The following is a 21453-nucleotide window of genomic DNA, read 5'->3' on the forward strand; positions in this document are numbered from 1 at the left end:
GAAATACTCAGGATAATGATTAATAAAATCTGTTTTTATTTCTAATCCTTTATTTACAAATTTTTTCCTTATTTTTCTATATTGGTAAAGTACAACTTGTAATGTTAAAGATAATGATTAATAAAATCTGTTTTTATTTCTAATCTTTTATTTACAAATTTCTCTAAATTAAATTAGTAAATCTACTTTCTTAAGTCTTCAAAACCTTTTAATAATCTTTAGTATGTCCATAAAAGAAATACACTAGAATGTGCCTGAAATAAATCAACATATAATCCATATTTAAAAGCAAATTCAGGACACCTGGGTGGCTCAGTCTTAAGCATCCTACTCCTGATTTAGGTTCAGGTCATGATCTCACAGTTAGTGAGATACAGCCCCATGTCGGGCTCTGTACTAACAGCACAGAGCCTACTTGGGATTCTCTCTCTCCCTCTCTTTCTCTGCCCCTCCCCAACCTATACTCTATCTCTCTCTCAAAATAAAGATTTAAAAATAAATAAATAAAATAATATAAAACCAAATTTACATTCTAGGCCAGGGGTCAGCAAACTTCTCTGTGAAGGACCAGACAATAAATATTTCAGGCTTTTCAGTATATGGTCTATGTCACAACTACTCAACTCAGTCACTGTAGTGCAAAAGCAGCCATAGACAATACATAAATGAGGGCGTGTAGCTATGTTCCGGTAAATCTTTTATTTACAAAACTAAGCAATGGGGTCAGATTTGGTTCATGGGGCATAGTTTTCTGATCCCTATTCCAGACATATACAATTAAAATCTCTCTTTATCCAAATAATAAACTATAAAATGTTAATCACCAATGACACTCTTAGCAAATGATGTTCGCATTAAGGTGGCTAGTCCTAGATCACCAATCTTCACAGATCCAGTGGGTCCCGTGATGAAAATATTGTCACATTTCAGATCCCGGTGAATAATGGGAGGAGTCCTAGTGTGCNTGCAAACCCTTTAAAATTTGCCTGCACCAACTCCTTAAAATCTTTGGTTTCATGACTTTAAATCGTTTTAAGTACCTGCAGAAAGAAACAAAAAATCATGTAAGTTAGCTTGTATTGTTATGTACTGTGATTGTCAGCACTGAGTTGTTTTCTATTGTCTGTTATAGAATAAAATTTTAAATCTACGGCTTCATTCTTAGAGAAGACATCCTACCAAGTCTAGGATTTTTTAGCATTTATAATTCAAAACAGGAATCATTCTAATCAGAGTGACCTCTTGTGGAAGGGCAGCAAATTTTGAAAAGAAAGTCCCTCTCTACTTTCTGATAACTATTTCTATAAGGTCACCAGGGGGGTTAACTATGTAAACTTTTAGTGCGAAGATGCTAGTTAACAGAAAATGTATATTCCATATTTAATAATTATAAGTGATTATACCATCAAATGAAAAACCATAGTCAGAAATAAAATAATAAATTATAATTACATAGTATTGTTCACTAGATATGTGAACGTGGCCACACCCCCAATCTTTCATTGTTTCCAAATAAAACTTCATTAGCACTATCAAGGTCAACTTACGTCTTTAAGGTTCCTGATGTCATAAGTTCAGTCACCAATACGATACATTTCTTTCCCTTTAATATAGACTCCCAGGAATCATAAAATCGAACTATATTGGGATGTTGGAGACCTTTTAACATCTCTGCTTCTTCCTTGAACCTTTGCTGCTCAGCTTTGGTTAATTTACGGTCCTGAAATGGAATACCAGGTTCCAAATTAGAGTCTAGAGAGTCTCACGGACTTTTCTAATACCACTCAAATGTGTGCTTTATTCTATCTCCAGAAAGAAATACAGGGTTACCAACCAGTAAAATATCTTCAAACAGGAATTAGACCTCTAATATGGTACATTAAATGCTAAAAGTCAAAGGAGCAATGTTCATAGAATTCTGAGGGAGGACTGTAACCCTAAAATGACCAATCAGATTTATAAGGGAAAAATAGACACACTTTCATGAAAATAAGGACCCAAAATACACCATTCCATACACCCCTTCTGAAAATATTACTCAAAGAATTTTAATAAAAATATGGCCAAATAAAATAATTATAAAAGGAGTATGTGGCATACAATAAATAGTAAGAAATTTCCAAAAATGCTTACTTAGGGTTAAGGCTAAGTAATAATGGTTAATGTGGTTGGTAAAATGGAATGAATTTTCTAAACAGTCATTAAAATAGAAGATATATAATGCAAAAAGAAAGTCTGGAATTAAAACTCCAGATGATCACTGAATGTTGTATGTAGTAAATGAGGAATCACTAAATTCTATACCTGAAACTAACATTACACTGTATGTTAACTGGAATTTAATAAAAATGTGAAACTACAAAAAAATGTTTAATCTAATTTTTAAAATTCTAACAAATAAAAGGAAGAATAAAAACAATTTTTGTCTTCTGCAAGAGGGAGCAGGAGAGGAAGGAATGGCAGAACGATTTAAAGTTTTGATTTTAACAGAAATAATCAAGTATCCTTGTTAAAAATTTAAGTATGATTTCCATTACAAGATGATTGACAGCGTATTAAATTACTTCCCTTCTCTTCCTAAATCCCACCAAAATGACAAAAGAAATATATGAATAAATCCATAATAGCATTGGAAATAAGAGAAGGGCTCAAGCCAAATATTTCTTTAAAGATAGAAAACACACACATTGATAGAATATATTTTTATGAAAATCAAGAGAGAAGTAAGAACAGAAAAAGAGTAGAAGAAACATTAACTTGATAAACACAAAAGAGTATCATTAGAGAGGNTATCTTTAGAAAGGTTTTGTATTTTAGCAAAAATAAACTATTGGGATTTCATGAAAATAAAAAGCTTCTGCACAGCAAAGGAAACAATCAACACAACTAAAAGGCAACCTACAGAATGGGAGAAGATGTTTGCAAATGACATATCTGAGAAAGGGTTACTATTCAAGAAATAAAAAGAACATATACAACTTAACACTTCCCCAAAACAAATAATCCAGTTAAGAAAATGGGCAGAAGATATGAATACACGTTCTTCTGAAGAAGACATACGGATGGCTAACAGACACATAAATTGATGCTTAACATCACTGATCATCAGGGAAATACAAATCAAAACTAATGATATATCATCTCACACCTGTCAGAATGGCTACATCAACACAGGAAGCAAAAGGTGTTGGTAAGGATGTGGAGAAAGGGGAACCTTCTTATACTGTTGGAGGTAATGCAAACTGGTGTAGACACTCTGGAAAACAGTATAGAGGTTCTTCAAAAAGTTAAAAATAGAACTACCCTATGATCCAGCAATTGCACTACTAGGTATTTACACAAAGAATACAAAAAAATACTAATTCAAAGGGATACATGCACCCTAATGTTTATACTAGCATTATCTATAGTAGCCAAATTATGGAAACAGCCCAAGTGTCCATCAACTAATGAATGGATAAAGATGTTGTATACACACACATACATATACGGTACACACACACACACACACACACACAATGAAATATTATTCAGCTGTAAAAAAGAATGAAATCTTACCATCTGCAATGACATGGATGGACCTAGAGAGTATTATGCTAAATGAAATCATTCAGAGAAAGACAAAACACCATATGATTTCACTCATATGTGGAACTTAAAAACAAAACAAATGAACAAAAGGGAAAAGAAAGAGAGAGAGGGAGAGGCAAACCAAGAAACAGACTCCTAACTATAGAGAACAAACAGAGCAGAAAGAGGAGACAAGAGGATCTGAAGTGGACTCTATACTGACAGCAGAGAGCCCAATTCAGGGCTCAAACTCAGGAACGGTGAGATCATGACCTGAACCAAAGTTGGACACTTAACCAACCGAGGCACCCCACCCCACAAGTTCTTTATAGATTCTGCATATAAGTCTTTTGTCACATATATGATTTGAAAATACTCTCTGCCACTCTCTGGATTACCTTCGCATTCTCTTAATAGTGTCTTTCATTGGACTTTGTTGAAGTCTAATGTATTAATTTTCTACTCTCATGGATCATGTGTTCATTGTTATATCCAAGAACTCTTTGCCTATATTTGAAATCTTTCACACTAAAATGTTGGGATAATTTTGTTACTAAAGTTGTACATCATGTTCTCTTCTAATTCTTTGACTCTTTTCCAGAGCATGGCTATATTTCATTTGTCACTCCTTCTCTCATGTATTTTTGCACTCTTTATTTTTCTTCATCAGGTTCATTAATCATTTTTCAGAAAGCCAAAATGAGTAAAATTTATTTATCCTATTTTTATGTCTACAAGTTTTTATTAATTTCAATTATCTTTATTAATTCCCTCTTCCTTTATTTTGCTTTCCTCTGCTATCATTTCCCTAATATTTCAAGAGTACTATATCCCTTCTAGTTATTATTCATTAATAATGAAGACATTTTAGGTGACATTTTCTTCTGGGTATAGCTTTTGCAGTGATCCACAAGTTTCTTTGTAACATCCTCTATTTTATAGCTTTCTAGGTAGTTTATAATTTCAGTTTTGATTTTCTCCTCAACCCAAAATTTATCTAGAAATGTGATTTCTGATTTCCAATTAAGATCTTTTAGTTATTTGTTTCATTATTTCTAATTTTACTGAGTAATGCAGAATATAAAATATATTTTCTTTAACTTAATACTTTCGATGCACCACGTATTTGACCAACTTTTTTAGAGGCTTCAGACTGTAAAAATGTATATTATCTCTTTGAAGTATATAAAGTACTATATATCCATCAAATGAAGTCTGTGGATTATATTTTCTATTTCCTCTATATTTATTTACTTTTTGTCTGCTAGATCTGTCCTATTTTGAAATAACAGGACCTGAAATTTCCTACTATGCCCATAAGTTTACCCATTTTCCTTGAGTCTATTATGGGTTCTTAGTTTAAATTACTAGCCAAATTATTTTTGGTGTCTACAGGTCTTTGATATATCTTCTTACACTGTCAAGTAAATAATTTCATAAAATCCTGTTCAGTGTTTTAACTTTACTTTCGTCCTTCTGTGACACATTAATATTGCCACTCCTGCTTTCTTTCTTATGCATACCTTTATCTTAATCTTTGTTTATCACTGTTTTAAGTATGTTTTTAATAAACAACACATGTAGGTTTTGTCTTTTAACCCCACCTGAGAGGTTGACTCCACAGACTTCATTTGATGGATATATAGTACTTTTTATTTTGATAGGGACTGCACTGAATTTGTCAATCTCCTTTGGCACTGACACTTAATGATATTAAGCCCTCTAGCCATTAAATTCCATTTATTTATGTCTCTTTTTTAATGTTTTATTTATTTTTGTGATAGAGATAGAGACAGTGTGAGCAGGGAAGGGTCAGAGAGAGAGGGAGACACAGAATCTGAAACAGGCTCCAGGCTCTGAGCTATTCCTCAGCACAGAGCCCGACGCAGGGCTTGAACCCATGAACCGTGAGATCATGACCTCAGCCGAAGTCGGACACTTAACCGACTGAGCCACCCAGGTGCCCCTATGTCTTCTTTAAATTTAGCAATGTTTGGGGGCACCTGGGTGGCTCAGTCAGTTAAGCGTCCGACTTCAGCTCAGGTCATGATCTCACAGTTCATGAGTTCGAGCCCCGGGTCGGGCCCTGTGCTGACAGAGTAGTTTTCAGTGTTACTAATCTTTCACCCTTTTAATTAAATTTCTTCCTACATATTTTGTTCTTTTTGATGCTATTGTAAATGGAATTGTTTTCTTAATTTCCTTTTTAGGTTATTAATTTTAGTATACAGAAACACAACTGATTTTTGAGGGTTGGTTTTCTATCCTTCAACTTTGCTGAATTAGTTTATTAGTGTTTGAATCTCAGTATTATGAAAAAAAAAGCTAACAAGTTATAAAGATGAAAAATGTGATCTAAGTCAACAGGAATAAAGGAAACAAAAGTAAAATATAGAACCTAAAATAAGATGGAAGGAGTAAAATTAAGTATATCATGTGCTAAATCAAATTTGTTCATATTGAATGATATACAGTGCAGTCCCTATCAAAATCCCAATGACATTTTCTGTCATAAATTTTAAAAAATCCTAAAATTCATGTGGAATCTCCAAGACCTCAAATTCCCAAAATAATCTTGAAAAAGAACAATGTTGGAGTTCCTGATTTCTAAAACTTACTACAAAGCTACAGTAATCAAAACAGTGTGATACTGGCATAAAGGAAGACCAAAAAATCAATGGAAAAGACTATAGAGCCAGGAATAATCCCTTGCATATATGGTCAAATAAATTGTTTTCAACAAGGGTGCCAAGAACAGTCAGTAGGAAAAACACAGTCTCTTCAACAAATGGTTGGGGAAACTGGGTATCCACATGCAAAAACGTAAAATTGGACTCTTACCTTATACCATATACAAAAATTAACTCAAAATGTATCAAAGACCTAAATATAAGAGCTAAAAAAAAAACTTCTAGAAGAAAACATAGAAGAAAGCTTCCTGATATTGGGCTCAACAATGAATTTTTGGATATGACACCAAAAGGATAGATGTAAGAAAAGAAAAATTAGATAAACTGGACTTACTGAAAATTTAAAACTTTTGTACATCAAAGTACTATTAAGAGAATGAAAAGAATCCACAGCATGGGAGAAAATATTTGCAATTCATATATCTGATAAGGGATTAATATTCAGATCATATAAAGAACTCTGACAACTCAACAACAACAAAAAACAATCAAATTCAAAAATTGGGAAAAGACTTGAATAGTTATTTCTCTAAAGAATGAAATATAAATTGACAGTAAGCAAAGAGGCTCAACATCACTAGTCACTAGGGAAATGCAAGTCAAAACCAGAATGAGATAGCACTTCACATATATTAGGATGGCTATGTTTCATTTATTTATTTTGAAAGAGAGAGAGAGAGCACAGAGAAGGAAAAAGAGAATCCCTAGCAGGCTCTGCATTGTCAGCACCAAGGCCAACATGGGGCTATTTTAAAAACCAAACCAGGGAGGAGGCAAGATGTCAGAGAAGTAGAGAACTCTGTACATTGCACTCGCCCCCATATCTCGCACGGAGAAGGCCTGAAGCCATAGGAACCCTTAGAGAATCCAGGAGTTTGGGAGGAAAAGGAGACAGAGTCTGCTGAGAAAACCTTCTAGCATGAGTGCAAACTGGGGAAGATAAAATCGGGCCGGGACCAGAGACACAGAGAGAAGGGGAGATCTCCCTTTGTGGGGAGCCACAGTGAATCTGGGGGGGGAAAGAAAGAGTGGCTGAAGCTGCTCAAGAAGCTGCTGTTCCTGTTGCTGGAGAAGAGAAAAACCTCCTCATGGGACACAGAGGGATCCGGTTTCCTGCTGTCCAGCTGACCCTAGGCGGGACACACTCCTCACAGGCGATCTCGGAAAGAGCCTAAGTGTCCATCAACTGACAAATGGATCAAGAAGATGTGGTTCATCTATACCATGGAATACTACATGGCAATCAGAAAGAGTGAAATCTGGCCATGTGTAGCAACATGGATGGACCTTGAGGGTGTTATGCTGAGTGAAATAAGTCAGGCAGAGAAGGACAGATACCATATGTTTGTACATATAGGAGAATCAGGAGGAACTTAATGGAGGACCGTGGGGGAGAAGAAGGGGAAAAATAGTGGGAGAGAGGGAGGGAGGCAAACCATGAGAGACTCTTGAATGCCGAGAACAAACTGAGGACTGATGGGGGAGGGGGAGAAGGGAGGGGGGTGATGGGCATGGAGGAAGGCACTTGTGGGGATGAGCACTGGGTGTTATATGGAAACCAACTTGACAATAAACTATTTTAAAAAATAAGAAAAAATAAACCAAACCAAACCAAATCAAAACAGAAAACAACAAGGAGTTGGCAAAGACATAGAAAAAAATGGAACCCTTGTACGTTGCTGGCAGCAATGTAAAATGCTGCAGCTACTGTGGAAAACAGTATGGCAGTTCCTGAAAAATTGAGAACAGAATTACCATATGATCCAGAAAATCCACTTCTAGATATATACCAAAAAGAATTAAAAGCAGGGACTTAGACATTTGTACACTAATGTTCATGACAGCATTATTCACCACAATCAGAAGAAACAACATAAATGTACGTCAATAGATAAACGGATAAAACAAATGTGGTATATACCTACAATGGAATATTATTCAGCCTTAGAAAGGAATGAAATTTTAATACATGCTACAATACGGATGAAACTTGAAAAGATTTGCTAAGTGGATAAATCCAGACACAAAAAGGCAAATACTGTAGGATTCCACTTTTACGAGGTACCTAGAATAGGCAAATTTATAGAGACAGAACATAGAATAGTGGTTATCAGGAACTGGAGGAGTGGGGAAGGGGGAATTATTGATTAATGGGTATAGAGCTTCAGTTTAGGACGCTTATAAGTTATGGAGATGGGAGGTGGTAATGGTTGTAAAACAATGTGAATATACTTAATGCCACTGAACTGTGCACTTAAAATGGTTAAAGTGGTAAATTTTAATGTTATGTACATTTTGCCACAACAAAAAATTATTTTAAATAAGAGGTAAGGAATTAATATGTTATTTGTCTTTCTCTGTCTGAATTATCTCACTTAGCATAATGCCTTCCGGATCCATCCATGTTGTCATAAAGGCAGGATTTCCTGCATTCTCATGGCTAAATAATATTCCATTGTGTATATATATGCATCAGATCTTCTTTATCCATTCATCTGCTGAAAGACACTTAACATGTTTCTATATTTTGGCTATTGTGAACAATGCTGCAATGAACATGGGTGTGCAGATATCTCTCTGAGATACAAACAGTTTGTGGTATCACTTATATGTGGAATCTAAAAAATGAATTTATAAAAACAGAGAGTAGAATAGTAGTTACCAGGGAGTGGGTGATACAGAGGAAATTTGGGACATGTTGTTTAAGGATATAAGCAAATAAGTAAGTTGTGGAGATCTAATATACAACATAGTGATTACAGCCAACAATGTTATAAATTTCAAAGTTGCTAACAGACTAAATCTTAACTGCTTTCAACACAAAAAAGAAATTATAAATATGTGACATGACAAAAAGTGTTAGCTAATGCTACTGTAGCAATAATGTTGCAACATATAAATGTATCAAGCCAACACACTATACACTTTAAACTTATACAATGCATTATATAAAACATGCTAAAAGAGTTAAGGAACTCAAAGAATAACAATATAACAGGTATCATCTTCTACACTTAGAAGAGACCTGGAGGGGCACCTGGGTGGCTCTGTCAGTTAAGCATCTGAATTCAGCTCAGGTCATGATCTCACAGTTCATGAGTTTGAGCCCCACTTCTGTTGGGCTCTGTGTAGCAGCTCAGAGCCTGGAGCCTGCTTTGGATTCTGTGTCTCCCTCTCTCTCTGCTCCTACCCTGCTTGCATGCTCTCTCTCTCTCTCAAAAATAAATAAACATTAAAAAAAAAAGAAGACCTGGATATAAATGTTTATGCTTTTCTGTCTAACCTAAGATGACTAATTAAGTCCTAAATGTCCCTGTAATTAGCTGGAAGCCATCCACTTGTGATAGATCAGCAGATCTATTCTGACGAATAATGAATAAATTTTGACACCTTCTTATTAAATTAGTAGAATACAAGTCATTCATGTGTGAAACTAAACTACTCTTTTGATCCTAGGAATCAAAAGTAGTCAGCATTTAAGTAAATAACTTTACAAAATTACAATTGCTGTCCCAGATGTATTGCTGGAGGTAAATTCCACTAAAAAGGTATAGCCAAGATCTTCCAAGGTCCACTTCTAATTCAGTGAGTGGAAAGTAAACCTGCCAAACTAGCACCAAAATCCAGAGAACAGCTTTCAGCTACTACAGTAATCCTCCTTTAAACACACACACAATATTGTATTAATGATAACCACTTTAATAAGGTAACTTTCACACATCACCAAGGAGAATTCTTATACAAGAAAGAAATGATGAAATACAAAAGGCAAATTAGAAAGCAGTGACAGCTAATGGAGTTGACACAGAAGTCAGGAATATTATATAAAAATGATCCCTAAATCTTACTGTCTCTAGGAAAGGTAACCAAAAAAGTATCAAGTACCAATTTTTCAGTATTATTAAATTATATAACTGAATATAAGTCAAATACTTGGGGCGCCCAGGTGGCTCGGTCGGTTAAGCATCCAACTTCAGCTTAGGTCATGATCTTGCAGTTTGTGGATTTGACAAAGAGCCCGGGATCTGTGCTGAGAGCTAGCTCAGAGCCTGGAGCCTGCTTCCGATTGTGTCTCCCTCTCTCTATGCCCCTCCCTTGTGTGCTCTCTCTCTCTCTCTCTCAGATAAACATTAATAATAATAATAATAATAATAAAGTGAAATACAAATTTACCAAATAGACTTCAACTACTCCACACTACTTTTAAAAGAAATATTGTCGGGGCGCCTAGGTGGCTCAGTCGGTTAAGCGTCTGACTTCGGCTCAGGTCATGATCTCATGGTTCATGAGCCTGGAGCCTGCTTCATAATCTGTGTCTCCCTCTCTCTTTCTCCTTTCCACATTCATGTTCTGTTTCTCTCTGTCTCTCAAAAATAAATAAACGAAAAAAAATATTTTAAGAAAAAAGAAATATTGTCTTGGGGGTGCCCAGTCAGTTGATGGTCCAACTCTTCCTTTCAGCTCAAGTCATGATCTCACAGTTTCATGGCTTCCGGCCCTGCATCAGCTCTATGCTGGCAGTGAAGAGTCTGCATGGGATTCTTTCTCTCCATCTTTCTCTGCCCCTCTCCAACTTGTGCTATCTCGCTCTCAAAATAAATAAACTTTAAACAATTTAAAAAAAAGAAACACCGAGGCGCCTGGGTGGCTTAGTCGGTTAAGCGTCTGACTTTCGCTTAGGTCATGATCTCGCAGTTCGTGGTTCGAGCCCCGCGTTGGGCTCTGTGCTGACTGCCAGCTCAGAGCCTGGAGCCTATTTCGGAGTCTGTGTCTCCCTCTCTCTCTGACCCTCCCCTGCTCACGCTGTCTCTCTCTCTCTCTCTCCTAGAAATAAATAAAAATTTAAAAAAATACTGTCTTTTTATGAATGTTAACTAAACATCTATCATAATGTATGGAATGCTAAAAATGTATAAAAACCCTTCCTGAGACAAGGCACAGTACCAACATGACTAACATTCATATGTATTTATTCAAGATAAGAAGCATTTCATTCCAAGGAAGACATACAGGTGGCCAACAGACACATGAAAAGGTGTTCAACATCACTGATGATCAGGAAAATACAAATCAAAACCACAATGATATATCACTTCACACTTGTCAGAATGGCTAAAATCAACAACACAGTAAATAACGTGTTGGCGAGGATGTGGAGAAAGAACCCTCTTGCACTTTGATGGGAATACAAACTACTGCAGCCACTGTGGAAAACAGTATGGAGGTTCCTCAAAAAGTTAAAAAATAGAACTACCCTAGGATCCAACAATTGCACTACTAGGTATTTACCCAAAGGATACAAAAATACTAATTCAAAGGGATGCACGCACCCTGATGTTTATAGCAGCATTATCTACAGAAGCCAAATTATGGAAACAGCCCAAGTGTCCATCAACTGATGGATATGCATATACATATACACACATATATATATACATGGCATCTTCTTTATCCGTTTGTTAGTCAATGTGGGCTGTATACACACACACACATGTGCGCGTGCACACACACACTTCATATAATGGAATATAACTTAGCCATTAAAAAGAATGAAATCTTGCCATTTGCAGTGACAGGGTCATAGCTAGAGAATATAATGCTAAGTGAAATAAGTCAGTCACAGAATGACCAGTACCATGTGACTTCACTCATATATGGAACTTAAGATGCAAAACAAAAGAGCAAAGGGAAAAGAAGAGAAAGAAAGGCAAATCAAGAAACAGACTTCTAACTATAGAGAACTGATAGCTACCAGAGGGAAGGGGAGGGTGGCTGAAGTAGGTAATGGGGATTAAGGAGTGCACTTATGATAGATAAGCACCAGGTGTTTATGGAATTGCTAAATCACTATATGTACACCTGAAACTAATATTACACTATCTATTAACTAACTGATTTTTCTTTTTCTTTGCTTTTTTTTTTTTATTTTAGAGAGAAAGCATGTGTGTGCAGGGAAGAGGGGGCATCGAGACAGAGAGAAAATCCCAAGCAGGTTCCACGTTGTGTGGAGCTCAATTTTCACGACCATAAGATCATGACCTGAGCTGAAACCAAGAGTCGGATGCTTAACCAACTGAGCCACCCAGGCTCCCCTCTTTTTTTTAATTTAAATTTTAGTAGTTAACATACAGTGTAATATTGGTTTTTCTTTTTTTTGTATGATAACTAGAATTTAAATTAAAACTTAAAAAAATAAAAAGAACAAAAAAGAAGTATTTCATTTCCAAAAAGTAAACTATGGCCTTATCAGCTATGTCTCTTAATGCAAACACCAACAATGAACTACATAACCAGGTCAGAGGATATATGGCTCTGTTTCTGCAAATGTGAAAGGAAGAAATCATCAACAATGTTATAAAAGCTGTATTATAACTTGTTCAAGTAAGGAAAAACACAATGAAGATTTTAAAATGGTGCTTAACTTACAAAGCAGTCTATCAACAAATATTCTGGATAAATGAGGTCACTCAGTATTTTATCACTATCAGTTACTGAACACTCAAACATGTACATGTTTTATAATAATTATCTCTGATCCTCAACATTTTTTTTGTCTCAAGCTGAGCAGTAGGTACCCAGTTTCCATCACGTTATTCTTTATTGTCTTTTGCATGTCAGAAATATTAATTATATTTCTTTTTTGAAAAGTAATAAGCTAAGTTTCCAAAATGTTAAGCTGCTTAGCTTGCCCAAGGTACCCAACTGGCACAGGCAACACTGGAACCCAGGTCTGTCATATTCTGAATCCTGAGCACTTTCTAGTTCATCGCTCTGCCTCTCATAAACAGTATTCACAGCAACAATTAAGATACCTCATTTACAAACCACTTTCCTTGGAGAGATGGTATAGCATCTCAGAACTAAAGCTATATATGAAATAAACACACACTAGGGTAATAATATTTGTAAATGGTAACATCAAAGTACTAATAAAAATCAGTATATAACAGTTATAGTCTGGCCATATTAACATGTTAAAGCTTTTAGACAGCAACAGTATCAATACCTTTAAAAATAGTGCTCATCCATGGTAGTCAAGATAGCACATGGGAAGGTAAATGAACAAAATACAGAATCAGGTTCACTTGTCTTCCAGTTCTGTTGAACAAAGAGGATGTCCTCATCCAGACAGGACCTGAGCATACAATTCATTTACTTGGTCTATGGTATTGGCAGAAGAACACACACAGGAACATCTAGTTCCTTTGTTCTGACTGCATTCTTACCAAGCCACTTTCTCATAATTTAGCATCGCACGTATCTAGCCCACAGAACAAACAGAACATTTGACCTACCAACTGTATTCCTCATTCTAAATTAATAAACAGTTGTCCTAGATTTAGGCTTTTGAATTAGCGCAAGTCAGTCTCCCCAACATGTCTAACCACCTCTGGACACGGACAAAAGATGAGGGCCAGACACTGAACCAAGGCAACCTAGCCATTAAACTCTTCCTCAGAGGCCACACGCTAGGGTGTATCCTTAAATGACACTAAACAGGGTCCACTTAAGAAACTGTTCTAAAATGATTAAAAACAAAGGAATGATCTGCTCAAATAACTAATGAGGGGGAAATTCTGAAATCATGTATGTAAATGTTTCTTTTATATCATTGATGAATACAAATCCCTGCTCTACTCTTTGGGCAAGTTACTTAATGTATCTAAACCTCAGTTCCACCATCTGAAAACTAATCATCTCTGTCTCACAGAACTATTGCAAAGATTAAATAAAATATTCAAATTAAGTACCTATCCAGGTACTCACACAGTGCACAATTAACATTAATTTTGAAAAATGAAAGTGTATGATGTCATTATTAATAATTTAAAATATACTAAAGTTCCTCAATGACAAATTCCCCAATTATTGGGTTTTCAGAAACTTAACAGTCTTACTTAGGAAGAGACCACATAAAACTAAGAGTTAGCTCCAACTAATAACTGTGGAAGGATGTGGCAAATAAAAAATCACCATTAGAATATCACAGTAATACTTATTGCAAGCAAGATATACACCAATGGTTGCCAAAACAATTGGGCAAAGTTTAAGGAGAAACAGATATTTGCATAGTCTCAAACTATCTCTTCCTAAGGTACGTATTAATCAAAGAGATATTTATTAATTTTACAGTAGAGGAAATCTATTAGATACCACCTTAAACAAGGTATCCAGTTATCATCACCAGTAATCCACACCAACATCATGTACCCTCTGCTATGACACACTGAGAAGGTTGTATCACTTCTCTGATATTCTTCTCAAAATTCATAACCTAAATCCAATCATGAGAAAACATGACAAACCCCAATTAAGGGACATTCTATAAAAAAAACTGAGCCATACTCTTTAAAAAAAGTTCAAGATCACAAGCATCTGGTGTAGCTCAGCCAGTTAAGCGACCGACTCTTGACTTCCTTTGAGCCCTGTGTTGGGCTCTGTGCTCACTTTGTGAAGCCTGCTTCAGATCCGCTGTCTCCCTTTCTGGCCCTCTCCCATGCTGTCTGTCTCTCTCTGTCTCTCTCTCTCTCAAAAATAAATAAACATTAAAAAAAATTGAAAGTTCAAGATCACATGGAATGCCTGAGTGGTTCAGTCGGGTAGGCTACAATTTCGGCTCAGGTTATGATCTCACCTTTGTGGTTTAGGCCCCACATTGAGCTCCGTGCTGACAGCTCAGAACCTGGAGCCTGCTTTGGATTCTGTGTCTCCCTCTGACCCTACCCCACTTGCATTCTGTCTCTCTTTGTCTCTCAAAAAATAAAATAAAACACTAAAAAAAATTTTTTTAAGTTCAAGATCATAAAAATCATGACTGAAGAACTGTCACAGATTGGAAGAGACTAAGAGGATGTAGCAAATAAATGCAATGTGGGACCCTAAAGGAGCACATTGATAAAGGACATGAGTGGGAAAATCGGTGAAATCCAAGTTTAGACAATAGTATTACACTAAGTTTAATTTCTAAAGCTTTGATCAATTTTCTGTTTACGATATTAACATAAAAGAAAAGTGAGTGAAGGGCATACAGGAAGTTTCTATGCTATCTTTCCAACTCTTCAGTTAGCAGCAAATTATCTCAAAATAAAAAGTTAAAGAAAACTAAGTAGTAAAAGAATGGTACCCCTGTTGTCCAATACTCCCAACCCTATCATTTACTTCAAACAAACCTATATTTAACAGCCCTTTGATCTTTTCACTAATTTCAATTTCCAAGCCTTCTTCTTACTGAGTATAAATTCCTTCTACTGTAAGTTTTATGAAAATAGGGCCTGTGTCTACTTTTTCTCCCCATTATGTCCCTAGCACTTAGCACAGTTCTGACACATTGTAGAATTGAATATTTGTTGAATGAATGCATAAATGAATTAATGACATTTGTGTATTATATTCGTTTCCTATTTTTGTTGTAACAAATTGCCACAAATTTAGTGGTTTACACAACAAAAATTTATCACTTTCCACTTGTGGAGATCAGATGTCCAAAATGAGTTTCACTAGACTAAAATCAAGGTATTGGCAAGGCTGTGTTCCTTCTGCATGCTCTAAGGAAGAAGGTTTCCTTATCTTTTGTAGCTTTTAAAGGTTTCCCACATTCCTTAGTTCATTGCCCACTGCCATCAATCACCTACCTCACTCCAACCTCTGCTTCCATTGTCAGATCTCCTTTGGACTATGACAATCCTTCCTCTCTAAGAATCTCTGTGATTAACTTTGGCCCACCCAGATAATGCAGGATAATCTACCCACCACAAAATCTTTAATTTAATTGTATCTACAAAGCCCTATTTGCAATGTAAGGTAAAATACTCATAAATTCCAGGGATTAGGACATGGACATCTTTGGAGTGCAATTATTCAGACTACTAGATGTATCAATTTATTTTATCTATCAAACAGATAATTAGCTCAAAATTAACTCTGAACTAACTGGAAAAATAAATGTTATTTCCCAGACCAAGTCTGTCTCCTGCTACTCTCACCCTTTGTCATTTTATGAAAATAGCTGCCTTTGGTTTATACCTGATAAAGTTACATGACCAGCTTTTAAACAAAGAGACTAGCACATATATATTTAAGCAACAAGCTTTATCTCTCCTCTCTTTAATGTAAACTTTTTTAAAAAATGTAAACTTTGTCCATGACAGTATTCCATTTTGAGAGCCAGGTCAGAAGAGAGTGGGGAATAAACTGAGTAACACTATTTTGGGTGTGTATATATGTAATGGAGTATTTTCTTGTGTGGCTCAAACAGAATCTAGAAACATTTCCAAGAGGGCTATAACAAAGTATCCCAGAGTGAATACTTTGGGACCACAACATTTATTCAGAAATAGAAATTCTAGCATTTATTTTTAATTTTGGTCCTTTTTTGGAAATTCAGCTGTTTTCATATTATTATCTAATTCTAATTTTACAATTAAATGTAGGGGTGGTATTGAAAAATATACTTTTTCCCAAAGTGCTTTTAGATGATGAATGAAAATAAAATGGAAACAAATATCCCCACAATTTTGAAAGGTACTTTGGGTGTGGAAGTATGGATTTTCAAACTACTTCCTTTGTGTTATTCTGAATACATTTACTACTATAATGAAAGTTCATTAGAATGCTCACTCAACAGGTCAACCTGCTATAGTCAATTGTGTCTTCTTTAAAAAAAATCTTTATTTTCAGGCCAGTTTTGATTCAGCTGAGAGACTATAGGTAGACTTGTTAGTTGTCTAGTTGTTAGATGCTACTTAAAAGAGGCCCATTAAGAGCTAGAGAGTATACTGCTAAGTGAAATAAGTCAGAGAAAGACAAGTACTATATGATTTCACTCATAATGTCAGATTTAAGAAAACAAAACAAATGAGCAAAGGGAAAAAAAGAAGACAGCAAGAGGAAAATCAAGAAATAGACACTATACAAAACAAACTGATGGTTACCACCAGATATGAGGTGGGTAGGGGGATGAGTTAAATAGATGAGGGGGATTAAGGAGTGCACTTGTCCAGATTTGTGAGCACTGGGTGATGTATGGAACTGTATACTTGAAACTAACATAACACTGTATGTTAACTATATTGGGATTAAAATTTTAAAAAAAAATTTTATTAAAATAGAAAAGGAGGCCTATTTAATTACCCCAAGAAGCACACAATCACATATGTGACCCCACAGTGAAGCTTATTACAAGAACAAATACATTATAGAAACAGTCAAACAAAAAAATTTCACATTATCTATGATGTCCCTCCATTTGGAAAACAGTCCCATTATATGCAAACTCAGTTCCATCAAGAAAAGAAATGACAAATACACTAGTGGACGTGTTTTTCCAAATTATAGTTAAGCAAAATCTGGTTATGTTTCCAAGTGTAAAAGGGGAATGCTGTTGATTCTCAAGTTGTTAGAAGAGGAAAATATTATAAATTCTTTTTTTTTAATGTTTTTTATTTATTTCTAGGAGAGAAAGAGAGAGACAGCGTGAGCAGGGGAGGGTCAGAGAGAGAGGGAGTCACAGATAAAACAGGCTCCAGGCTCTGAGCTGGCAGTCAGCACAGAGCCCGACTCGGGGCTCGAACCCACGAACCACGAGATCATGACCTAAGTGAAAGTCGGACGCTTAACCGACTAAGCCACCCAGGCGCCCCAAAATATTACAAATTCTTGTGATTGACTCCTTTTAAAAGTAACTAAACAAATCTTTCAATAACATCTGACCAGGTCTTGATTTCAACATCATGAACTAAAATAAAGTGTTTCCAACAGCACTTATGACTGATAGCCTCACTCACAGTAAATTATCAATTTACCGAATAATTTACCAAGTTCTTTACAAAGAACAATAGGTCAGCCTTTCCACTAATGTATAAACCAAGTTATTGAAACAATAAAGTATGACAAACTGTTGAAATGCAGATGTTTATGGCCAAGCCTTAAATATAACCTATATCTTCAAAGGGTTTGTCTGTTTATTTTTAACATCTTCAAAGTCAAATATCAGCAGTAAAATCTATCTCTCCTGGTTCTTTTCACTGCTATAAGGTCAACGTATTCTAAACAAATGGATATAGAGCCTATAACAACTGTTACACAAGGCTCAAATATCCACAGTGGGGGGAAATGCCGTCAAGAGAAAAAGGTATAAAAAGCTTTTGTTAAGCTGTGATTTTCAAATCAAACATGCAAAGAAGAAAACAAAATAAAAGAAAAGAACTGCCTAATTTCAGGGAAGAAGATTTAAGCAAAAGGTGGTATGAATGTGATAAAATATAAATATTTTAATGATAGTAATAAATAAAAAATATCAAATTGATAAAAGTATGGGCATACTAATATTATATACTATGCAAACACACACATATATATAAACAAGGGTTGGAAAAGAATTTGGAATACTTCAAATATTTAAACTATTTGCTGGGGTGTCTTTCAACAAAATTGTTTAATTGCATAATAAAGAAAATTGTGGAAAAAATATGAAAAATTCTACATTAAAAACTGAACAGTACTCATAATAGTTTTTCTTAATTTCAAATATGCATAAAATGAAGTGATATTATATCATAAAATTGATACAATAGAAATTATATCAATTAAGTCTAATAATTCTGACATTCCTTTCAGAATAGAAAATTGCAATTGTTCTTAGTGTAAATTAAAATGTATTTTAGGGGTGCTTGGGTAGCTCAGTTGGTTAAGCATCTGACTTTAGCTCAGGTCATGATCTTGCAGTTCATGAGTTTGAGCCCCGTGTCGGGCTCTCTGCTATGATCACATAGCCTGCTTTGGATCCTCTGTCCCTCTTCCCTTGCTCCTCTGCAACTCACATACACGTGTGTGCACATGCTTTCTCTCTCTCTCTAAAAAATAAACATTAGGGGCGCCTGGGTGGCTTAGTCGGTTAAGCGTCCGACTTTCGCTTAGGTCATGATCTCGCGGTTCGTGGGTTCGAGCCCCGCGTCGGGCTCTGTGCTGACTGCCAGCTCAGAGCCTGGAGCCTGTTTCAGTCTGTGACTCCCTCTCTCTCTGACCCTCCCCTGCTCGCACTGTCTCTCCTAGAAATAAATAAAACATTAAAAAAATAAATAAAATAAACATTAAAAAATGTATTTTACATATTTACATTTGCTCTATATGAAAGATTCCCAAATCTGGCTATGTATCCAATCACCTGGGGAACTTTCAAAAAATAAGTCCCAGGGACCCATCTCTTAGAGATTCTGATTTGGAAAATCTGGGGCAGATATCAGAAATCAGTATATATGATATAATAAAAACCTCAAGTTGGTGTATTAAGCTGAATTCCTGATTCAGCTAGCTCTTGGACTGGTCCCTTATTTCAGTGCTTTTCAAACACTACTGTACATACCAATCACCTTGCAGATACCACTAAAAAGCAGATTCTGATTCAGTAGGTCTGAGATGAGACATAGGAACCTGCAGTTCTAACAAGCTCCCAGATGATGTCCACGCTGATGCTCCAAGGACCACATTTTGAGTAGTAAGACCTTATGGGCTCTCTTAGTCTTTCCATAGGTGAATGATAAAGGCACTCCCCAAAGCAATCCCTGTCAAAAGAATATTTTAAGTTTTACCTAAACATCCTTTAACATAAAAGAGTATAGAATTTGAAAAATACTTAACATATCTTACTTGACATATCTTTAGTATGTATCCTACTACCAAGTGAATGGAAATTATTTCCTCCATTTACAGAGTATCACTCAAAGATGAGTATTACCAATGTCACAATGCAGAGATGAAATTAAAATGTACATATTTTCACTATATGTAGTGAAAGCATACAAGTATGAAATGAAATGAAAACATACAAGTATGTTGATCACAACCATGGTTATAATAGTGAAAAACTGGAGAAAATTCTAGAGTTCCAACAACAGAGGACTGATTAAATAATTTAGAAGGGTGAATTTTAAAAATGATGATGTATAGGGGAGTACCTGGGTGGCTCATTCGGTTAAGTATCCACCTTTGGCATTGGTCATGATCTTGTGGTTCATGAGTTTGGGCTCTGTGTCAGGCTCTGTGCTGACAGCTCAGAGCCTGGAGCCTGCTTTGGATTCTGTGTGTCCCTCTCTCCCTGCCCTTCCCCCACTCCCACTCTCTCTCAAAAATAAACAAACATTTTAAAAAATAATGATATATGGGGCACCTGGGTGGCTCAGTCAGTTGAGCATCCCACTCTTGATTTCGGCTCAGGTCATGATCTCATTGTTTGTGGGTTCAAGCCCCGCATCTGGCTCTGTGCAGACAGCACTGGAATCTGCTTGGGATTCTCTCTCTGTGCCCCTCCCACCTGCACACGTGCATTCTCTCTTTCTCTCTCAAATAAAACTTTTTAAAAAATAAGGATGTAAATTCGAAACTACCGGTAATGAAAAGATGTTAATAATAAGTAAAAAGAAAAGGTTTTATAAGACCTTAAAGATCCTACTGTGTGGGGAAAAAATAGTCATACTATACATTTTTGCAAAAAAAAAAAAAAAGAGTCCAGAAAGATATAAACTAAAATGTATAAAGCATCCTCAAAAGACTGAAATTTCAGGTGATTTTGAAGTTTATTTACTTATATTACCTAACATTTCTACTGTGTCATAGACCTTATAAAATTCTGAAAGAGGAACAAGGAAGTGAGAAGAAAGCCAAGCAAACACACACATGTACTTACCTTTCAAGAACTACTAGAATGGCTTGACTGCTAGGTAACTTGCACTTAAAGAGTCAAGGGACTTCCTACATTCAAAGCACTTTGAAAGCTGGTTAAAATTGCAATCTTGTATCCCACCCCAGACTTACTGAATTGAATCTTTAACAACATGTTCTGGAATCTACATATGAAGCAAACACTGACTCAGGCAGTAAAGTTAGGAAATTATAACCTACAGCAAATTCAGAATGTGTGAAATCACAACACATATGTACACATCCATATGCACAGAAACCACTGGAATTTGAATAAAAACAAAAAAAACCTGTACTTAGCAATTTACTTTATTCAATCTTAATTTTAAGCAACTCGTGAACACGACATTTTCCATGGGCTGATCGAGGTCACAAAGGTTTTCCTTATATGTGAACATATTTCTCTGAAGCTATTCTTACTATATAATCCCTTCTATAATGTTCTATCCTTATTAGCTCTTCATTATTTAAAAGTACCATAAAAACATTTATTAAGGAA

General features: G+C 35.6%; 1 protein-coding gene across 1 annotated transcript in view; it reads right to left on the reverse strand.

The window, feature by feature from the left end:
- WNK3 (WNK lysine deficient protein kinase 3) overlaps nt 1–21453 on the reverse strand; it is a 132802-nt gene that overhangs the window by 110277 nt on the left and 1072 nt on the right. Inside the window, 3 exon segments of the mRNA XM_077758369.1 lie at nt 825–967; nt 969–1040; nt 1548–1720. Of these exon segments, the coding sequence (XP_077614495.1) occupies nt 825–967; nt 969–1040; nt 1548–1720 (388 nt within the window).

The sequence above is a fragment of the Crocuta crocuta genome, unplaced genomic scaffold, assembly GCF_008692635.1.
Source record: "Crocuta crocuta isolate KB4526 unplaced genomic scaffold, BGI_CrCroc_1.0 scaffold1067, whole genome shotgun sequence".
In the NCBI taxonomy this organism is placed as follows: domain Eukaryota; kingdom Metazoa; phylum Chordata; class Mammalia; order Carnivora; family Hyaenidae; genus Crocuta; species Crocuta crocuta.